The following is a 20,952-nucleotide window of genomic DNA, read 5'->3' as shown; positions in this document are numbered from 1 at the left end:
CGAGATCAGGGATGCGGTGATATGTTTTTAAAGCTTTCAACCTTTATTGAGGTCTTCATCAGGGATCTTCAAGTAATAACAACGTTAATAATTAATAAATAATAAGTAACACAATAATTATCAGATAACAATGGATAACTTACTCGTCATAATATTAAAAGTGAAAAATGATTATTTGGAGATCGTGAGATGCGTTCTGGTGTGACGTTGGTTTTAGAAAAACAATTTCTTTATCGTGCCAACGTATCGATCTTTAGTGAGACCATCTTCAGGGCCTTGTGTTATCTGCATTTCAACAAAAAAGTTCTCTGATTGTCAGCCGATGCAAATTTCTTCTCATTTTTGACGATGTCCTTCAGAATACTCTTTATATATGGACACCAACTTATGTTGTTGAAATCTGTTCATAGAATCCCATGTTCTTCGTTCTTCTTGTGTGAAAAAGTGTGGTATTTTTGTTGAAATGCAGACAACGCAAGGCCCTGAATATGACCTCAGTAAGGATCGCAACGTTAGCACGATAAAGAAAATGTTTCTCTAAAACCTACGTCCCATCAGACCGCATCTCACGATCTCCAAATAATCTTGGCTAAAGATTGACTTAAAAATTTGATGTAACATGGGATTCTATGTACACAACTGCACATGGACACCAAGCAAAGAGGATTCTGAAGTACATCGCCAACAATGAGAAGAAGCTTGCTCGGCTATCAATCAGGGAACTTTTTTGTTGAAATGCAGACAACACAAGGCCCTGAAGATAATCTCAATAAAGATCGAAACGTTGGCGTGATAAAGAAAATAAAATTTTTCTAAAACCTACTTCACACCAGCCTGCATCTCACAATCGCCAAATAATTATTGGCTAACGGTCACTAAACACCATACAAAATGTTATAATGATAGCGGTTAAAATCATGATGACCGCACTCCTGATCTCGAACTTACTATTGATATCCTGACGGTCGATTCATCCTTCCTTGTATAAATTTCCTCTTAAACCTTCAACAGGAAAAAAATTTTAATGTTTTTTAAAGGACCTAATACATAGATAAACATAAAAAAGTTCGTTTCATGCTGTTTATGAACTGATTAAATGGTTAACGACTGATAAAAAGAGCATCAATATAAACAAAATCACCCTTTTTGGTACACTTTTAATACGTCTAAAAAAGAAAATTACTTGTAATTGTTCATATACTTGACTGAAAATTTTCTAACATTAAAGCTGTCTTGCTATGTCACTATGCTTAAGATAGCATATTTTTTACAATTGCGCCGGATTTATGTACATATTTCCACTTAAACCTAAAACCGGAAAGCAAATTTTAATGTTTTTTTAAAGGACCTAATACATAGAAGAATATATAAAAAGTACGTTTCAGGCTTTTTATGAACTGATTAAACGGTTAACAGCTGGTAGAAAGAGCATCTATATAAACAAAATCACCCCAAGATACAATTTTAAATAAGCCTAAAAAAGACCTTCCGCAGATAGCAAACTGTGATGTTTTTTAATGTAAGTAAGAACTATCTTTTTAAAAAAAAGGATTGATAGAAAGAGCATCAATATAAACGAAATCACCCCTTTTGGTACAATTTTAAATAACCTAATTTAGGATCATTAATGCAAAAAATGCAAAAATTTAGGAAAAGTAGAAAGGTTGTCAAAATAATTTGTCAGGAAGGAGACCTGTCATATGGCGTTTCGTTGGTTCAGCAGAACCGGGCCGAATTTCGTTATTGAAATTATCATTTAACAAGTATTTTGTATTGTTTTTTCAGCTTGAGAAGAATTCGTCAATCCAGAAGAACTTCTAGTCGAAATAGAAATTAAAACATTATAAAAGACACAAAGAGAAAGTCACATTTTCCGCCGAAGTTTCCCAGTATTCTTTTCCATGGCGAGTGCCATACAAATAAAATGACTTTCGAAAACTACAATCTTATCTCGCCCTAAGTTTTAAGAATAATCGCAATTCGTATTGAATTTGTACAACGCCAGTAGTCCTTTTTGAGATAAGATTGTACTTCAAGTCCAGTTACTGGTGGGGATGCAAAGGGTCAAAGTAGATAAGCGACCTGGGGGGAAAAGCCCTTCAGATAAAGTTTTAAATCTAAAAATATTTGGAGAAATAGGACCTTTAAAGCCTTTCGTTACAACTTGAAATTGTGCCCTAGTCCACAGGCATTTTATTACCCACCCTGGTTACCAACATTTAAAACTCAGCAGTTTTATGCAACTTATGCCTTTTCAGACACATGCCTTGTTTATTAAAACCATTCTTTTTCCTTGCCTCTTCAAATGAATTCTGCAATTTCTTTCACTTCTAACATAGCAAGGAGTGTGAGGAAAACCTCTTACAATCTGCTTATAAACGCTCATCCTATCTTTCAAACAACTCCCTGATAGTATGAATTCTTATCTGGATTCGAATTTTTGCATCCAATCTCTGCAGCAATTTTGATACAAGTGGCCTTTTGCACCCCAAGATTATTAAATTTGGTCTTATAATTCAGAATCATCTTCAAGCTGATGTTTAACTTCTCTCTAATGCCTGCTTCACTATTTGACTTTTTTTTATCCTTTGTTCAGATAGAATTGACCTCAATTGCTTGACTTCAACTTGAAAGGGGTCCATGGACTATGACAATTTGGTTTTGAAATATTTTGACTAAATGCAATTTTTTTCTCAACCCCCACTCTTTTTGTACTAAGGTTGGAATATATTATGTGGAAGTATATCTATACATGTTCAGGACCATATTAATTATTTAAATTAATTATTCTTTTTTCTAAGGTCTTGGTTGAAATGAAAAAGTTAGTGTCACGAGTGGGATTCAAACCCACGACCTTTGGCTCAATGCACCACCGCTACAACTTTTAAAGCTGCTCTAACTCTCTTAACTCTTTTTCATCTCAACCAAGACCATAGGTAAAAAGAATAATTGATTGAATTTGTGATTAAGAGGTATCAGTTAAACCACAACATTTCAACAATCTCAACCACCTAACAGATAAGGTTAGATTCTACTTTAGCATAAATTTAAATATTTTTCTTATACCATACTACAGAACCATGAGTATCAAACCTCATCAAGGTGATCCTATTCCTCCATTTAAGTTTTAATCCCTCGAAATATTCTTCTATGTTTAAATTATTATCATTTGGTGGAGATAAGTTAACCTAATTGTCCATAGGACATATTCTCATCTGTACGTTTGCAATATATTTTTGTTTACCGCTTGATTTTATTGTTCTAGGCAAATCCACTGTAGGTAAGAATGGGTCTCCGGTGCATCTACCTGCTATCATTACGCCAATGAATGTGTGGTAGTGATCGCAGAAGTTTCTTCAAATTTGCCTCTAGTGCTTGTCTTAGACTGATCCTTGACATCGTTCCCCTTTTGGGTTTAATTTCTTAAGTTAGATACTACAAGAAGGATGATAGTACTCCCTCTTGTGGACTTAGTTTGGCTTTCTTTGATGACATGATTTACCATCTTATTTACAGCTGTCCTTGATCTTAGCATTTTCCCCTTCATTCATTATTTAATTTGATGCATCGTTGTTTTCTAAAGTCCAGTACATTAGGCAAAATGAACATGTATAATTTGATGCATCACTGAGGAAGTCTTCTATGTCTAGGAACTACTGATATCTCTTTAGCATCCAGTGTCTTCTACTGGTTACTGATAAACTGATATAGAACAGCTTCTGTTGCTCTTCCTGACCTTTTGAAAGTGATGCAAAGGTGATTAGCTTTTTCTGAGTATTCAGGCACCCACCACACTTCTCCATTTTTATTTTACCTGTTCACATAATCTTTGCTTTCTGGGTTGCTACCACACTAAAGATGAACATGCCATTGCCAATGTTCCCGTTTCCAGTGATAATTAGATAATCGCTATATCTTTTCTTAGTGCTGTATATATAACTAACCGATATCACAGTTGAATTTTTTATTTTTTTACACAACAGCAGAGGTCATATAAATGCTCAGGGTGTTGGTGTTTTTGAAAAAAAGCCCATTTGTAAGTATGTCGGGTTCGAATGCATGGCCGCTGGATTCGAACCCAGGACCTTCACCTTAACTGATGCGGCCACCGATGCCCCCAAGAATTGATGTTATGTTATTATTAATAGCTTTCATGATATCAGGTCTAAATCTGTCCTCTTGTTTTTTCATAGGGCAGCTTGTTACATAATATTGATTAATTATGGAACTTGCAAGTTCAAGTTCACTGATGCATGTGCTAGGTTATTTTAATAAATCTTAACCACTCAGCACATGAAGGCTTTCTGTATTGTATAGAGTTTTCTACATACTATCCAATGCCAAACTGTATAACCTTATGTCTTCACGGCGACTCTTTATCTGAAACTCTCCAATAGATCATGCAGTGCTTAAGACACAGCTGACTATTTGCCAAGCGCTTCTGTTTCACTTTACTAACAAAGTTGATTTCCTCGGTTGATTTCACATTTTTCTTTCACTTAGAATCTCAACTAATTCTAAGACAATTGACCACTTTTGTTATTATACCTGAGAAGAAGGGGGAAGTCAAAGTCCTGGAAAGTATGCTGATAGGTTATCATGGATACTTTATCTTTACTTAAGACATGTATGTAAATAGCTTAAGACACAGATGACTGTTATGCCAAGCACTTCCTGTTTCACTTTACTCTACTAACAAATGTGGGATTGATTTCACATTTTTCCTTCATACATGATTCTAAGATCAACTTACCTCTTTTCTTGTCACATTTGAGTACATGGAGATTACTTATCATTACGCAGTATTCGTACAAGTTTTCATAACTCATCTTGGTGAGGTTAGTCCTGATGACTCCACTATGCCGATGAGTTATGAATTCTTCATCTTTGCTTACCATTCATTGTTCTAGAGCTTTGGGACCAAAGTGACAAGATCTTTCAGAAATCCATCGAGAAGAGGATTTCTAAAATAACCATTAAAATTGGATAATATTATTATTCTTCATGTTTGTATAAACAGAAGCTACTGTAATGAAAGTAATGTACTTTTTTAAAGTTAATAAAAAATATCATTCTTAAACTGTTGTTTTTAAGAAAATATTTTACCCTTTTTCTGATCAAACTTTGTTTTTAATTGTTTAATGAGACCATTGCAGTTTACTACAAATAATAATAAATTATAATAAAATTTAAGTACAATATAAATTAAACAAGAACATAATTTTCAAATAAATGTATAAACTAAAATTGAGAAGTGAAACAATCTGTTAGGGCATAGTTCTGTAAAATTTATAAACAAATTAGAACATTTTAGTAAATGTCGTGAGTTATTTACAAAGATTCAAGCCTGATAAGGTTATACAATCAAATCTATTTATAAAGTGAAAATACCCTACTTTTGCAGGCGGAGGAGGGCCCACAGCCCTTGCATCTCCAATAAGGTAAGTAAGTAGAGTTGGCCTCACATTTGATCAAAAGTTGCGATGGCAGCTACACATTGATGCTGTCGAGGTGACGGGAAGGAAACGATAACATTATTTAAGTTCATTGGTTATTTCAGATGGGGAGTGGGCAGGGAGACGATAATGAAGATATCTAGCTCACTAAAGTGCTTGGTGTTGTTTTAAGGCCTATTCTTCAGCCAAACAATGCTCCTGGAAGCTCCATAGGCTCTACTCTACAGGCCTTCGAGCAACAATTTCCACTGCATTTAAGACAAGCCCTTTGGCCAGTCTAAGCTGCTGCCTGAACTTCGGAGAGAGCAGCTTACTCTCAGTTATGCCACCAACAATGATCCATATTTGGGTGCATCCTTAGATGCCAGTACAGCAGAATATACGAACGACTTCAGACTCAGATGTGACCACAAAGAATACATTTTGGTGAAGCTTGAAGGAAAGCAGAGGTGATACTGGGAATGCTACTTGAGCTGGAAAACCGTCCACCTCTGCCTTAGGTTCTTCCGGTGGTACTCGTCTAGACGATCTCACCTTGTGGCCAAGCCTTTCTGCCACACCTTTTCCAAACTAAGTGCTAAGAACTTTGATCAAGGTATGAATGTTTTCTGCTCATCTTCACAGACAGGTCTAAAACTGGCATTGTATATCCCCTGTTCCGATTCTTGGAGGAAACAAAGCTATTTCATTGTATATAAAAATCATAGGTTTGTGTGCATTAAGAGTGAATGTATTTATTAGTCTGAATGTGTAATGTGATATTGCCAGCGGTGGAATATTGAGTACCCCATCAACCCTCAATTAGGTTAGTATTAGATGTAAAAGGTGGTGGAGGAATATCGAGTATTCCACTGCCCTAACCGAAACAATGGTATGTAAATAAGTAAGAATGAAGTGTGTGAGTGTTAATGGATTTAAGAACTTTTTACCTTGGGGGCTAAAATAACCTGGCTGTTGATAATTCCTGGCAGCTGGATAAGACCGAGATCCAACCCCGAATTACCAACACCCAGGATGGATGACTATCGAGGCATACCAGTAATTTATTGTAAATTACAAAAACTGACACAACAAAAAAATTGCCACTGTATAGAGAAAATTGATAGGCTCAACCCTGTACACACATATGCATATGCACATGCGTGTGAAGATTCCAGCTTATATTATATAAATGAGTAACTTGTAATCTACTGTAGATATTAAACTAAAAAGGGACAGTTAAAACTCTTCAATGCAAAGTTGTAAGGAAAATAGGAGAGGAAAATTAAATATGGAAAAGGATGAGGCTTGATGGTTAGGGTTTTAAAGGTTGGAGGCACAGATGAGGAAACGACTGAACGAAATAATCCTGTATGTGTAACGAGTTTCATGGGAGTGGACAGGAATCTGAAGGTGAAGAAATTTTATATATAGGGATAGATATCATTGATAGAAGAAGAAGCCCAGGACATATTGCTGGGGAAAGAAGAGTATAAACATTTCAAGACAGTGTACAGATCAATCACAAGGACCTCCTTGGGAAGCCAAAGATAAAACAAAACAATTCATTAGATCTTTAAGCTTATTTTGAAGCTCCCTAGTGAGTCTCATGTACACAACACATTCTTAATCAAAATGCGGTGAGTAAGGAAGAAAACTAAGTTTAGCCACATTAAATGGGAGAAGGTATGATAGATCTGATGAAGGTTGGAAAAGCAGCATTACGGAAATCCAGGCGACACAGGGCTTCCAGGAAATGTTCTGATCAAGGACAATCTCATAACTGCCATCATCACAGTTATATAAATGCTTCTTCATTTTTAATTATTAAACTTTTTGTTTTCTATGCTTTGCAAGACTGGGAAAACACCATTCGACCTTAAACGATGATGGCCTCTAGACCTTGCACCTTAATCTAGCATATTGAACCAGCTTGTATGTCCTCAAGTGACTTCCAGATGCAGAGCAAAATATATTTGATATGTTCAGGCTACAGATAAATTTTATTAAAAAAAAAAAGAAAGTTTTTTATTACAGCAATAAGGTTAACTTAGGTAGATTAACAATAGGTTAATCTCTTAACCTAACCCCACATACAAGCATATATTATAACCTAGAAACTTGGTCTGTGAGAAGCCATATACTTTATGCAACCATCAACTTGTAACTTCAGGTATTTAATAGTTTATTTCAGTTAGTGCTTAGTATTTTTCTGTCATCAGAGAATATGTTAAACTTTTTTTGGTATTCTTGCAGGAGTTTACATTACAGTCAGATAATATGTATTGTAGTGACTCACCACATAATGAGCACCACTTCGGTCTTTTGGCGATAAAAAGGTGCCAGTTCTCGTCAGTTAGATGTGTTTTAGAAATCTGGCAGTGTGAATGAACACTGAACTAATATAAAGCAACTTAACTTACAGTTGATCAGGGATGTCTACATTCTTCACTCTGCATTCCTCAAAAAATATCTGACAAAATGACTTAATATTGTGAAAATTTAATCTTTTTTTTTTTCAACAAGGGTGATATTTTTTTAAATAACAACCAAAGAGAAATACTTCATTTTCATTGTGATATAATTTCAAGTAAACAGTTTATGGTACATAGTGGTAATTTCTTATTATCCTAACTAATAAAGACTATAACATAAGAGAAAAGAAAACATTCGACTTTTAATTATATAACGGATTTTCATAAAAATAAACCTTTGTGTATACAATTTAATCTAAAATTTTCCTAGACATATGCACATTGTGATGAAATTTACATGAGGTAAAATTTTTCCAGTATCACCTCTAGAACTGAAATCGATATTTAAAAAAACACAAAAGAAAAAACAATCACAGCTAGGAAATATAGAGATTCTTTCTTACATACGATAAATAAATAAATCGGCATTTTTTTTTCTCTTGTTAACAAAATAAGGCAATTTCGTCTTTCTAAATAAAAAACACTTCTTTTTCCGATTCGTCTCATAATTCACTCTTTGGTATAACTATTCAAATTTCCTATGGCCCAGTAGGGAAATCCCCTCTAGCCGTATCAATTTATACAACTTGTGAATATTTAATAAAACAAAAATGGAATGTCAATGTATGGAATTTTCTTATAAATTAACTGATCCAATATTGACATTACAATATTTTCCAAAAAATAAACATAAATATTAATCTTGGAATATTTCATAATTGAGATTATTCCATAATTTCTATTCAAAAGAAACTCATTAAAAAACAAAGATAACAAAATAAATCATCGCTGTAATATGTTTAACATATTAATTTCATTAGCTGACATTATTATTCTTGTGTAAATTCATGTTTAAAATAAATTATGGGTAGGTCATAAAATTATAAATATTTCCTTAAGTGAACTCAATGGTAAGCCTGCATATGATTATAAAAAAACTAAATAGAGAATAAATTGAATTTGTTGTATAGTTGACTGAATGATACTATAGACATAAATAATACATATGATTTGTATGTACATAGAGCTAAATTCATAAAGTAATAATGAAAATAAATGATAAAACACTTTACATTTTATAAAGAAAAAAATGAAAACAACTATATACATGTAAGTATTTACAGGTAAAAAATAAGTGCAGTAATCTCTTTAACATAAAAAAATAATATGGTTGAATATTATAATAAAATTTAAAATTAACTAACGGTTGAGATCTTTATAAATAATATTGTAACCTCTATTAATATCTAAAAAGATCAAAAAATAAAAAAGTATAATATAAATGTGACTACGCATCCCCAATGCGTCGGCCATAGTGAAAAGAAAGAAAAAAAAAGTTCTAAAAAATACAAACTGATAGACAGCAATAAAGAAAGAGACAAATATGTATAGTGCAAGATGGACAACCACTGCTGCCAGACTTTGCTCTCTAGTCATACAAGAACAGAAGGACGATCCTGCTTGTTGCTATTGTTGTTAGTGTTGCTAATATTGTTGTTATTCTGACTTGTCACTATATGCGGCGTTTCTTGGTCATGCTTGCTAGCCGCCATCTCGAATGGCTGCGGCAAGGCATACGACGGATACAGGCTCGAGTAGTTCATGTTATTCGCTGCAGTGTTGACTGTACGAAAGTCATAACCTACAAAAAATGATTATATTAGTCGCATGAATAAACTCTTTAAAAATTCATATTAACATGATCACAATTATAATTATTAAAGCTGATAAAGGTATGTCTTCAAATTATTGTACATGAAGCCTGGAATCAATAAATGATTTCATTATAAACTAGAAATTACTTCAGTCTAGAAAAAGTAGACACAAATCAGGAAAAAATACCCTAATTTAAGGTTTTAATATGTTTATGAATCCACCTTGCGTGTTTTGATTTGACATGTAAGAAACGTTAATTTTTTTCTGAATAAATGAATGAATAAGTTTTTGTTTACAAAATTGCAGGTTTATTATAATATTCTAGGGAAAATGACATAGCACCATAACATCCTAAAGTGAAACTTTCAAAATACATATTGCATAGGCGGGTGTTTGAAAATTTGTTTTTATCTTGAAAATAAAAATGAGATATACACCACATCCTAAGGAACAGGGCAGAGAGGCAATGAGGCTGACAAATTGGCCAATGGGAGTTCTATGAAAACACCTATTGTGAACCCTTCTGCGACGTACCAAATTGTCCAAAACATAAATCCATCAGACAATGAATTTAATTCATTGGGAAAGTATCCCAGGGAAAAAGTTCATCTAAGGACCAACACAGAAACTAACGACAGAAGTACAAAACCTAGGACATGTAGTACACAAGTACAAAGTAGGACTGCAGACTCCGGAGGTATGTGTTTAGATTCGAAGAAGCAGAAACAAGCCTGCGCAAATAGAAGAAACACAAAGAAGAGGAAATAGTTGAACGTGTCATCTATTGATATGCAGGCTGAGATTCCTTGGGAGAGGAAAAACCAATGCCTGAAGTCACATGAGAGTCCTTAACAAAGATTTGGTATCTGGTATAAAATCTTAAGAAAAATAAGGAGCTCTAAATAATAGTGGAGATTGCACAACAGACCAATACTGATTGTGGTAAAGATTATAAAGACATCAACTACTTTTAACCTTAACATTTAGATCTAACCTTTTCTCGGTCTGTTAGAAGTAATCAGCCTGGAACAGGACTTCTGCACAGTTAATTTTAGGTGGATAACGCTTTACTTGATCTACTTATTTTTAAGTTTGGCAGTAAGACGCAAAGATTGTTCAGAAGAAAGAAAGTGATAGATAACTCCTTACTAATTCAAAAAAACTCACAGCATGTATTTTCTCACATGCTCGCCTCCTTATACAAACCCATTAATTCCATGGAACCCAGTAAATCCGAAATTCTTGGCTGAGATGGTAAGATGGGACAATTGTTTATTTAATAAATTATCCAAGAGGAACAATAGAGAGGAATGTGGCCAGATTATAATGGCAGTTGGAAAAAATTTAGGTGCAGCAGCACGTTTAGAAAAATTCAAAACAACGTAGGATCCAGAATTGAGCCTAGAGGGACACCTTCTTTAATTTCATGAGAAGAAGAAAGAGAATTATGGAGGACAACACAAAAATATTGATAAATGATATTAACTTTTCTAATTAATGATTTTTATTTTATTTTACTAGGCCCCCAGCTATTTTATTTCTACAATGGCTTACCGTTGTGGTGCGCATGTTCTAGCTTGATGAGTTTTGTAGGGGGTTGACTGGTGTCTGTTTTGTTGCTGCCCTTCGGTTTGCGCTTCCTCGTCTGTAAAATTAGATAGCAAATAGATGATGGGCTGAGTAATTTCAGTATTAATTTGAGTGTCTATATACCTGTATGCTGTCTTTCTTCATCGTGAGTGGACGGTTGATGCCATGTAGTTTGTAGTAGAGTCCGCAGGCGTTGCAGACTGGCTCACCACTTGCATTCCTGCGCCATAAAGAAGTCATTGAAGTGCCGCAGTTGGAGCAGGCCAATCCAACTCTCCTTGAAGCGTTCTGAATCAAGAAAGGCAATAAATAAAGAGAAAGAGAGTAAAAGGGAGTAACTCAATAAGGCCACAGACTTGTTAAATTTGGAAACAAGTTAAGAAAGGAGAAAGAAATGAGTTTAAACTTAAACAATTACCATTCTCCTATTCGGTTTGTCATCAAAAGTCGATGAGACCTGTGACCGTGAGTAAAGAGCTTGGGGGGCCGAATAGAGGGAGCTCTTGAAGACCTCACCACCTGGAGAAGACGCCACTGGAACAGATTTCGTAAATTGAGCATTTTCGAGGGTACGGTCTCTCAGGCGGTGGGGTCTTTCATCGCGCATTTATGAAAAGATTATCTCAATTTTCCAAACGGAACATTAAGAGCCCCCTCAACCCGAAGCCCCCTCACTCGGCCGTCAACAGGGCCACCCTGAAGGGTGTCCCCATTCACCGGCCCTCGATCAAGTGAGTCTGGGCTCTTACCAAACGCCGCGGCTGCCTCACCAAAGGCCTGTTCATCCCGTTCATTTTGTGATAGAGACCGCAGGCGTTACAGAGGTAGTGCCCCGTCCCATCCCTCCTCCAGAGAGGGGTGCTGATGGCACCGCAGTTCACGCACTCTCTACCCTCCGAATAGCACTCTACTTCTTGTTCTGAACCACCGCCTGGAAGACCATTCTTATTTCTAGCTTTATCAAATTACATAAATCTTCATAAGGTACAATCAAAATATTCAGGAAACCTTAAATATTACTATAAGGTATACAAAAGACCCAGAAACTGAATTCTTGTAAATGTAAAGGTCCGCATCTATTCCAAGATTTATGAAGTCTTTAATCTTTGACGAACCTCATTAAACCGCCATTCATGGGGATAAAACAGACAACCACTGCAATGTATGCTCAAAAGTTAAAACATTTAAACACACCACATTCAGGGAATCTTTTATCGTTTTGAACCAAAAAGAAAATTATACAAAAGGATTTTGCCTGGATTTTCTTTTTGACCGAATTAGCCTTATGACACAAACCCCTGGGCAAATGAGCAAGGTATATGTCATGCTACTCAATTGTGAGCCTGCAAAATTACAAAAAAAAAAACATTACCAGTTTTATTCATGTGAAATGATGTAGATGAAATACTTGTGTGTGAATATGATACAATTGTCAAGAAGAAGTACAGTGAAAGAAACTGCTCATTGCTATAAAAAGTCTTTACGATGAAATAATGTTGAAGGCCGATAATACTCAACAGCAAAGCCCATTCAACGTCACAGGAATTAAATCTATAATACCAAGCAGTTTAGTATTATTGATTTTCTCGAGATTCGCTACACTTTTTTGGTGGAACTCCATCATTAAAGGTAGAACCAATAAAACTGAAAACTTTAGTTCCAACTGTTTTATTTCATTTTCACTCACTTTGAAAGCATCTTGCGAATGTATGTCACTCTGAAATTCTTCTGCGTAGGATAAATGCCGAAGATGCTTACATGTAAGTGAAAAGCTTCCCAAAACAAAATAAAAATAAATCAGATTGAACTAAAGGATTTCTTTTATAGGTTTCATTATTTTAGGGTTTTTCCGGCCAAAGATTTAATAATATTAATGAGGCGACTTACATTTGTTACAGCATATATTACACCATTAATATAAAAATATTTTTAATAACTATAAGCTGTAAGAAATGTAACACAACTCATTATTATTTTTACATCTTTGGCTGGAAAAAATTCCATAAAATAATGAAACCTGTAGGTAATTTAAATTTCAACGCCAGCAATAAAACATTAAGGATCAGTTAAGTGCTGATTAAGTAGCAGTTGAATTTTTAGCAATATACATAGTTTTATGAGCAAAACAAATGATAATTAATAATATTTAAACTGACATATCTTTCTTGTTTTGTACAAATTTGGACAGTTTTACATCCATATTTTCTTTTTAGAAGGAACATACTAATTTTTAAGCCTATGTTTTGTAATTTTTTGTGAGTCTGCGTTCTGCTAACCGGTGTGTCAGAGTGCTATTTTTTAAACTCTTAAGGTTTAGATTTCATCAAACGATTCAAATCCAGGCACTCTTAAATACAATCTAGCAATTCTGATTTCTTACCTTTTTCAAAAACTCAGTGTCTAAAAAATTGAGTTTAGGGTATTCACGCAGCCGTGGTATTGTGTTAAATGTTAACGTGTTAACTTATAAACAGTTAAGATACGAATAAAAATAAGATTTTTATATTCTGAATTTACTAGCGTGTTCAGTAACATTGTTCATAGGTTTTTCAATATATTATTTTTTCATTTTCGTAATTAATAACGATTAAATGATTTTTATTGCTGGATTATCTGGTTAAAAATGTCTTGGAGGCTACCACGTGATAAAATTGTATTTTTTTTTCTGTTTCGACCATTTTTTTAATGTTTTTTTTTCCCTAGTTTAACTAGTTCTTTGGCACAATGCTTAGCAAACGGAGAACAGTGCTCACGTTTTTTGTTACAAAAATCAACATAAAACTCCTTAGCACGATTAGCAACATTTTTTCGAGTGCTTGTATTATCTTTACCTGTGGTTCAAAATGTGTTTGTTTAAATTATTTAAAAAAAAAGTAATAATTTTATTGACATATTGTGTTTTTATTTTGTTTTAAAACACGATAAAATTCCTGCTTGTCCCAGTAGCCCTAAAATATGGGCAAGGCGGCTGATTCTACGAAGGGGTGTCAAATGTGTCCATATCTGTCAACGATATGTAAACTCCGGAGGGGTGGAAGTGGTACCCCGGGGGAGGACAAGTGGCAACCCCTTCCGACACCCTCGTTAAGCCCGGACAGATTTATTGGGAAAATTGGTAATGAGGGGCGGGGAACCAGGGGGGACAAATTGACCCCGACAGCCTCCTGCCAAAGGACGGCCTATCTTATCTGGCAACAAGATTTCCTACAAAATATTTATATGTTCTTGGTTACAAAAACTGGGACGGGGCGCGCGCCTCGAGGACGACCTTCCAGGAAGCCGATTTCTGTCAGCTTATCGTGGCAAGTAAATTTAGAAAAACATTGGGAATTACGGCCTCCGATAGTACCAGACCAATGGATCCCCTACGAAAACATTTGTCAAGCACCGCTGTTAAAATTTCAGAATGTACTAGAAATATTTATATAAATTTAAATGCCAATAAACATCTACAATGAACTAATTAAACCCAAGACTATATTATAATAATTATATTTGTTTAAAAGAAAACAAATACAGATCGAACAATCAGAAACTTAAATAAATGGTCAAATGTCGACAAGTACTCTCTAAACCTTAAATATTCTAAATTTTTTGTCCATTGTAGTAGAATTTTGTTTGGTCAAAATACACCCCCACTTAGAAAAGAAAATCGTTTTTACGTTTTTTCCGGCTTTTCGCCATTTTCAGTGCTGGTTCTGTGTGCGATAAGTCAAACGTGAAAAATGGCGAGAATTCAAAACGAATCTGACAGACCAAACTGATCGGAAACGACCAAACTTTTTCTGTCTACCCAGCACACTCCAAGTGAAGCAAATCTTACTTCTCATATCGTCATTTCAACTCGACAGTTGTCACTGAATCAAGTTACAAAAGGCAACTAACCAAGAGTATACATGGCATCTTCAAAGGAAGAAAATCTCAGGACCACTATCAATGGATGTTTGATATTGTTTGGCTTGTCTTTTGACTTCCCCATGATAGATATTAAAAGATAGCCAAATGTGATGAAGTGGCCAATCAATGTCTAGATCCAAGGGCTTTCCATTTGTTTCAAGGAGGCATTGAGAAAAATACAAATTGTGTGTTTTCGAACTAGCAAGGAGTTATCCATCACTAGTGTGTTTCTTTTGGATGTTCTATGAGCTCTGAGGTCTTTTAGGGAAAAGTTAGAAAGACGGTAAGCAGTGTCCAGCGTTTAGCTTTTAGTTAACCGTGCAGAAGTTCTATTACCGGTCCTTCCGACGGACCGAGGAAAGCTCTTCAGGCTAAGGTTAAAAGAATCAGTCTCTTTACGACATTATGCACCAGTTGGTCTGTTGTGTAATCTCCACTGTAATCTAAAGCTTATTGCCAGATCCCAAAGCTTCTTTCAGACTTGCCTTTCCTGTCCCAAGGAATCAGCCTGCGTAGATCTTCACACTGACAGAGGACATATTCTGTTTCTTCTTCTTCCTGGCTATATCCATGTATCTGCTGCTCCTGACTCTAGGCCGCCGATCATTCTAGTCCTAACACACACTAGTTTAGTGGTTATTCCGTTTTTTCCACTAGTTTCTGTGGTGGTCGTTTGATGAACTTTTTCGCATAGGACCTGGAATAGAGTCACATTTAAACCTGGACTTATTTTTAATCATTGTCTGATGGATCTACGTTTTTGTCCATTTGGAATGCCATATTTTCAAGCTCCTGATTAATACTCGGTCTTAGAGCTTTAGAGGTGGTACAAAAGAAGGATCAAGCAACAGGCTGGAAATGGCTCAAAGTGGATCGATCGATATTGTAACTTTTTTTATATTTATGTTCGGTCGAAAAACGACCGTATAAAGAAGTAAGATTGCGCTTCCCTGAGATGCACCGATGTCAGACGGGGGTAAAACGGTTTCCCGTCTTGTCGCGTTAAAAAAATTAATCGGCCGAGAAAGGGCAGATGGAAGGAAGTAGGGTTTGCCGATTCCCCACGTGTCTTGTGCACGCTTTTAACATGTACAATGTTCGGAAACGGTCCGAGTATGTAAATGGCCGCCGCCGCAGCCCTGGATGTGGGCCTATGCCCCAGCAAACACACCTGAGCTGCCACATCCGTCCGCTTATCGGCTTTTTTTGTCCTTGCCCTCGCTTTATCGCGGCCCGCCAGGTAGGCCTAGCTCTGGCCAAACAGTCGAGACTAAGCGGATAAAATTTGGTACTAAGAACTTCCTGATCCGCTGATCGTTCACAGCTAGCCGTTCGATCGTTCTATACTTGGGTGAAAGACCCACCAGAAAAGAACCACCCCCTGGTTGTCACAAAGATCAAGTTAAATATGCAAAAAAAGAGATTGTAATGGATTGCCAGTTGAATGACAAGAAGGATGGGTTGATTTAAGATATCCACATGTTTCTTGCAACATTGCCTCGTGAATCGCATTGCTTTTAGCACCTTGGCCGATCCGTGGTGGCCCAGGTCGAAAATTTGTCAAATGACCGTCGTCTCGGGGCCACGTGGTTAACGAGCCAGTGTCATTAGTGATTTGACACTTCCACCCGTCTAATGGACCGGCCGGGATCATTTGTCATAACCTAATGATGTTGTTATTATTAACAAATCGCGTTCACAAGGGGTTTTTATAGAAGTGCCGGCAGGGCAGACTGATATATCGAGAAACCAAAGAACCAGAGCGACCGGGGCGGCCTTGATTGATGAACGCAGACGAAGACATCGTCTCCTATTTTTCAATTTGCCCAAATTTCCTCAAACCCCAGGCCCTTTTAAAGGCCGGTGATAAAAAAAAGAAAAAAAAAACTTCGAAAACAAGAAATGTTCTTGTTCTTTTAACAAATACAGGAATGTCATTTGTAAGGTACTTAGTCAAACTACAAATCACACAAATTTAGCTTCAAGTTAAAAGACCTTTCAGTTACACATGAACACAGCAGAAAACGGAATATGATAAATCAAAAATGTACAAATTGATAAGTAAATATTGAAATTACGAGCCATCATCGGTTTGTACAATGCTGGGCCAGCTGTCAACCTCATTAATCATATGCATGGTACTTTCACAGTACTTAATATGTAAATGAACGTGAGGGATTAAGCATGTCTACTATACTTTATTATTCATCACAATGTTATTATGTTACTTACCATTGCGCCCTATACGATAATATTTCCCATTCTGTTTTGTTTTCTAGACCAAGAGATTTGGAAGCCCTGTTGCTTATGATTGTAAGGCAAATATAACGGAAAAACAGAATCATTGTGTTTAAAATATTCACATTCTCAACAATCTTACGAACTTAATAGCCAATGATTTTGCTACATTTTCCATAGAAAACCTCTTTTTACTTCTTAATTTGTATAATCACTGTTTGTATCCCATATATTTGTTGCAATAAGATCAGTTTTCAACATGATAATGCATAATGTCAAGACTCTCTGGCTCATTGAACCATATTTGCAAACACGTCCAGATTTGCTAAATGTTATCAATTTTGATTGCAAGCAATGAAAATAGGCTGATTTTGCTTCACAACGTGTCCTGAACGGTTCGGAAAATAAGCCAATAAAGTAAAGATGTAGTCAAACATTAGGCACATTGTTGGGAAACATTGTTTAACAAACTGACAAGAGTTAAAATGAATTCGATCAGCTATACGAAATGACAGAGAGGAGAGAGAAGGAAGGAAGGAAGGAAAGAAAGAAAGAAAGAAAGAAAGAGAGAGAGTGTGAGAGAGAGAGAAAGAAAGAGAGAGAAATAAACAAAAAAGAGAGACGAAAGAAAGATATATAGATAGATAGATAGAGAAAGATATAAGAGAGAGATAGATAAAGAGAGATGAGAGAAAGATAGAGAGAAAACGTAAAGAAAAATAGAAAAAGAAGAGAGAGAGAGAGAGAGAGAGAGAGAGAGAGAGAGAGAGGAGAGAGAGAGAGAAAAAAAGAAGTTGAATTCAATCAGCTATACAGATAATATTCAACTAAGGCAATTTTTGTTCCCAATATGGGTAAATATATGACAAATAAACAAAAATGGAGAAGAAAGAAAGATATATAGTTGTATAGATAGATAGAGAAGGATATGAGATAGATAGATAAAGAGAGATGAGCGAAAGATAAAGAGCAAAACATAAAGAAAAAATAGAAAAAGAAGTGAGAGAGAGAGAGAGAGAGAGAGAGAGAGAGAGAGAGAGAGAGAGAGAGAAATTAAAGTACCAACAGTTAAGATAAAAAGAAGAATAACCACGAATGACTTGGATAGAGACTTATTTTAGACTTATGTACATAAACATTATTTCCCGTTTTAAGTTGCATTTAGTTATATAAAAAATGCATGGGACTTAACTATACAATACAACTATATTTTTTTATCTCGTAACATCACTGAAACAGTTCTGAAAAAAGCCAGAGACTATGTTGAACTGCTGTTGTTGCACGACTTTGGGAAAATTGTCAGAGCCAACACATTACACTATAATTGAAAAAAGAGCTTCAACTTATTAAAACACAGATATTTTTGCTTCGCTGAAACAGTTTCAAAATGAGCTAGGGATAAGTTGACATGTTGCGTTTCATTGGAAAAAATGTAGTGGCTGTTTTCGATGCGTTTCCCACTATTGAAAATGTCGAGAAGCCAAACTTGTATAGACAGCGAAATGATAGAAAACGACCAAAATATTGGCCTAACCCAAGAGAAAACCCACAATTTACAGAAACTAGGCTTTTTCTTATATTCATTTTACGGCACATTTTCTCTTAATAAAAGGGGGGAAAAAGAAGAACACCATCCTGTCATGTTTATTCCTAAAGAAAGGGTTCCTCGACGGGCCGTTCAACCCGTAGATCTTGAATTGCGTTTTACGACCGTAATGCTGTCGATTATCCATGAGCGTTGTTTATGCCCGAGCGATACAGCCGTTTGTAAAAAGTTGGCTCAGACGATCTGCTCATGTTAAATGAATCGTTCAGGTGGCCGGGGTCATTGGCGTCGAATCGGCCCTTAATGCGCGTAAAAACGAGGAGTGCAACGGCTATTAAACGCCGTGCTTCCAGCATAACTGCATCCGCCTTTCCGGGCGAGACAGAAACGCTTTATGCTCAAACTATCTAAGAGGAAATCGCACACCGAGTTGGCAATTTTTGAATAGAAACGTTAAGTCAACTGTTTTTTGTGATATAGTTATTATAAATATATTAATCCATATAAGTTTAGCAGTTATAATTGACCGTGTTAATTATTTCAATTAGTGCGGATATATTGGCTTAGAGTGAAAATTATGCAGGTTTTAAAAAGGCAGTCAAAACTATTTTTAATTTTGATAAAACAGAAAATTTATTCGAAATATTTTCCCACACAATCTATACATCTTTGCCAACGTGTAATAAACGCTTTTACTCCGCTGATATAAAAATCTTTATTTCGACTGACAATAAAATTTTGGAAGTCGTTTTCGGCGTCACCGCGTTCTGCAAAAATTTTATCTGCCAAGAAGCGATCAAAATGGCTAAAAAAGAGGAAGTCTGTAGGCGACAGGTCTGGTGAATATGGAGGGTGCTGAGGTTTTATATCCTGTCCTTAAGTTTTGGCGGGTTGGCATTGCGACATGTGGCCAGGCGTTATCCTGAAGAAGAATCGGCCCCTTACGGTTTACCTAAGCTGGATGAAGTTGCAGTTTCCCGTGTATTTTGTCAATTTCTTGGCAATATTTCTCTGCTGTGATAGTTTCGCCATAATTCATGAAATTATAGTGAACAACCCCAGCAGTACAATTCTAAACAGTCGTCACAGACTTTTTTGGATTCTCATATTGGCTGTTTTGGCGCTCCATCCATTTCCAACCACTGACCTGATATCGTACAAAATCAATTTTTCCTCGCACGTTATGATTCGATCGAGAAATGGATCTTTTTGGTGGCGCAACAGAAGAGACGTGCAAAATTCAAAGCATCGATTTCTTTGAACTTCGGCTATCGAAGCTTATTTACTTTACCAATTTGTTCCAGAGGACGAACAACTGTTGAGAGGTCAACACTAAGCTCTTCCGCAATTTCCCGTGTTATCTCAAGTGAATTTTCTTCAATCAACGTTTTGAGTTGGTCGTCGTCTACGTCGCGATCTTCCCTGTCTTCGAGATCGAAATCTCCAAGTCAAAATCTCTGAAACAATTGCTGCACCGTGCACTCGCTAATGCTTCCCTCCCACCAAATTGAATTGATGTTATGCGTGTTTTGGGCCGCATTTCATGTAGTTTGGATACAGTTAATTTCGCACGTCCTCACTGTTTTAAAATTCAATATAAACTAAAATATTTTTTATAAAAGATAACAGTTAAAAGTATTCAAAACCTGCATTAATTTTACACCAACCGGATATAGGATGTATATACATATGATTTTAGATGGCCCGGCTGAATTTCTCTTGAACGAATGATGCTATCAAAAACAAAACAACGGTTTAATATTTTTAGCCTAGTTTCAAATTTTTACCTTTCTTTGTTGAAAAATGATACAAGGTACCTCAGGCCCAGTTCAACTTCAAAATTTCAAATACGACCGTATACATCCTGACACATCATTTTAAAGGATGTTTTACGCTGAAAGCAATGGTGGAATCGGATTTTAAATTGGTCAAAAAATGACAAAATTATGGCAAAAAGTATGAAAAAACGTGGCAATTAATTAAGGTTTTTAGTTGAGATGAAAAAAAGTTAATGGCACGAGAGGGACTCGAACCCACGACCTTCGTCTAGATACACTGCTGCTCTACCACCTGAGCTATCGTGACCTCGATCCACTCGGACATCAACTCCCCATCT

The 20,952-nt window shown here is 35.8% G+C and overlaps 1 protein-coding gene and 1 long non-coding RNA gene across 7 annotated transcripts in view; one reads left to right on the top strand and one right to left on the bottom strand.

Annotated features, from left to right (window-relative positions):
* The first annotated feature begins 6,295 nt into the window (after nucleotides 1-6,295).
* LOC112126463 lies at nucleotides 6,296-8,896 on the top strand. Its single transcript, XR_002909983.1, has 2 exons — nucleotides 6,296-7,608; nucleotides 7,692-8,896. It is a non-coding gene; the product is annotated as an uncharacterized LOC112126463 (long non-coding RNA).
* LOC106661301 (transcription factor GATA-4-like) overlaps nucleotides 7,999-20,952 on the bottom strand; it is a 90,512-nt gene continuing 77,558 nt past the window's right edge. For 5 of the 6 annotated variants that reach the window (XM_024225552.1, XM_024225556.1, XM_024225554.1 and 2 more), the window contains 4 exons: nucleotides 11,905-12,086; nucleotides 11,279-11,443; nucleotides 11,120-11,210; nucleotides 7,999-9,551 (listed from right to left, as the gene is read on the bottom strand). In XM_024225552.1, coding sequence (XP_024081320.1) covers nucleotides 9,343-9,551; nucleotides 11,120-11,210; nucleotides 11,279-11,443; nucleotides 11,905-12,086 — 647 coding nt within the window. In that variant the 3' untranslated portion in view covers nucleotides 7,999-9,342. Of the gene's footprint in view, nucleotides 9,552-11,119; nucleotides 11,211-11,278; nucleotides 11,444-11,573; nucleotides 11,690-11,904; nucleotides 12,087-20,952 lie in introns of all 6 variants that reach the window. The other variant, XM_024225555.1, reaches the window with a different exon arrangement.

The sequence above is a fragment of the Cimex lectularius genome, unplaced genomic scaffold, assembly GCF_000648675.2.
Source record: "Cimex lectularius strain Harlan isolate CLEC.00 unplaced genomic scaffold, Clec_2.1 scaffold16, whole genome shotgun sequence".
In the NCBI taxonomy this organism is placed as follows: Eukaryota; Metazoa; Arthropoda; class Insecta; order Hemiptera; family Cimicidae; genus Cimex; species Cimex lectularius.
The sequence above is the reverse complement of the archived record's forward strand: the minus strand, read 5'-3'. Positions and strand labels throughout refer to the sequence as shown.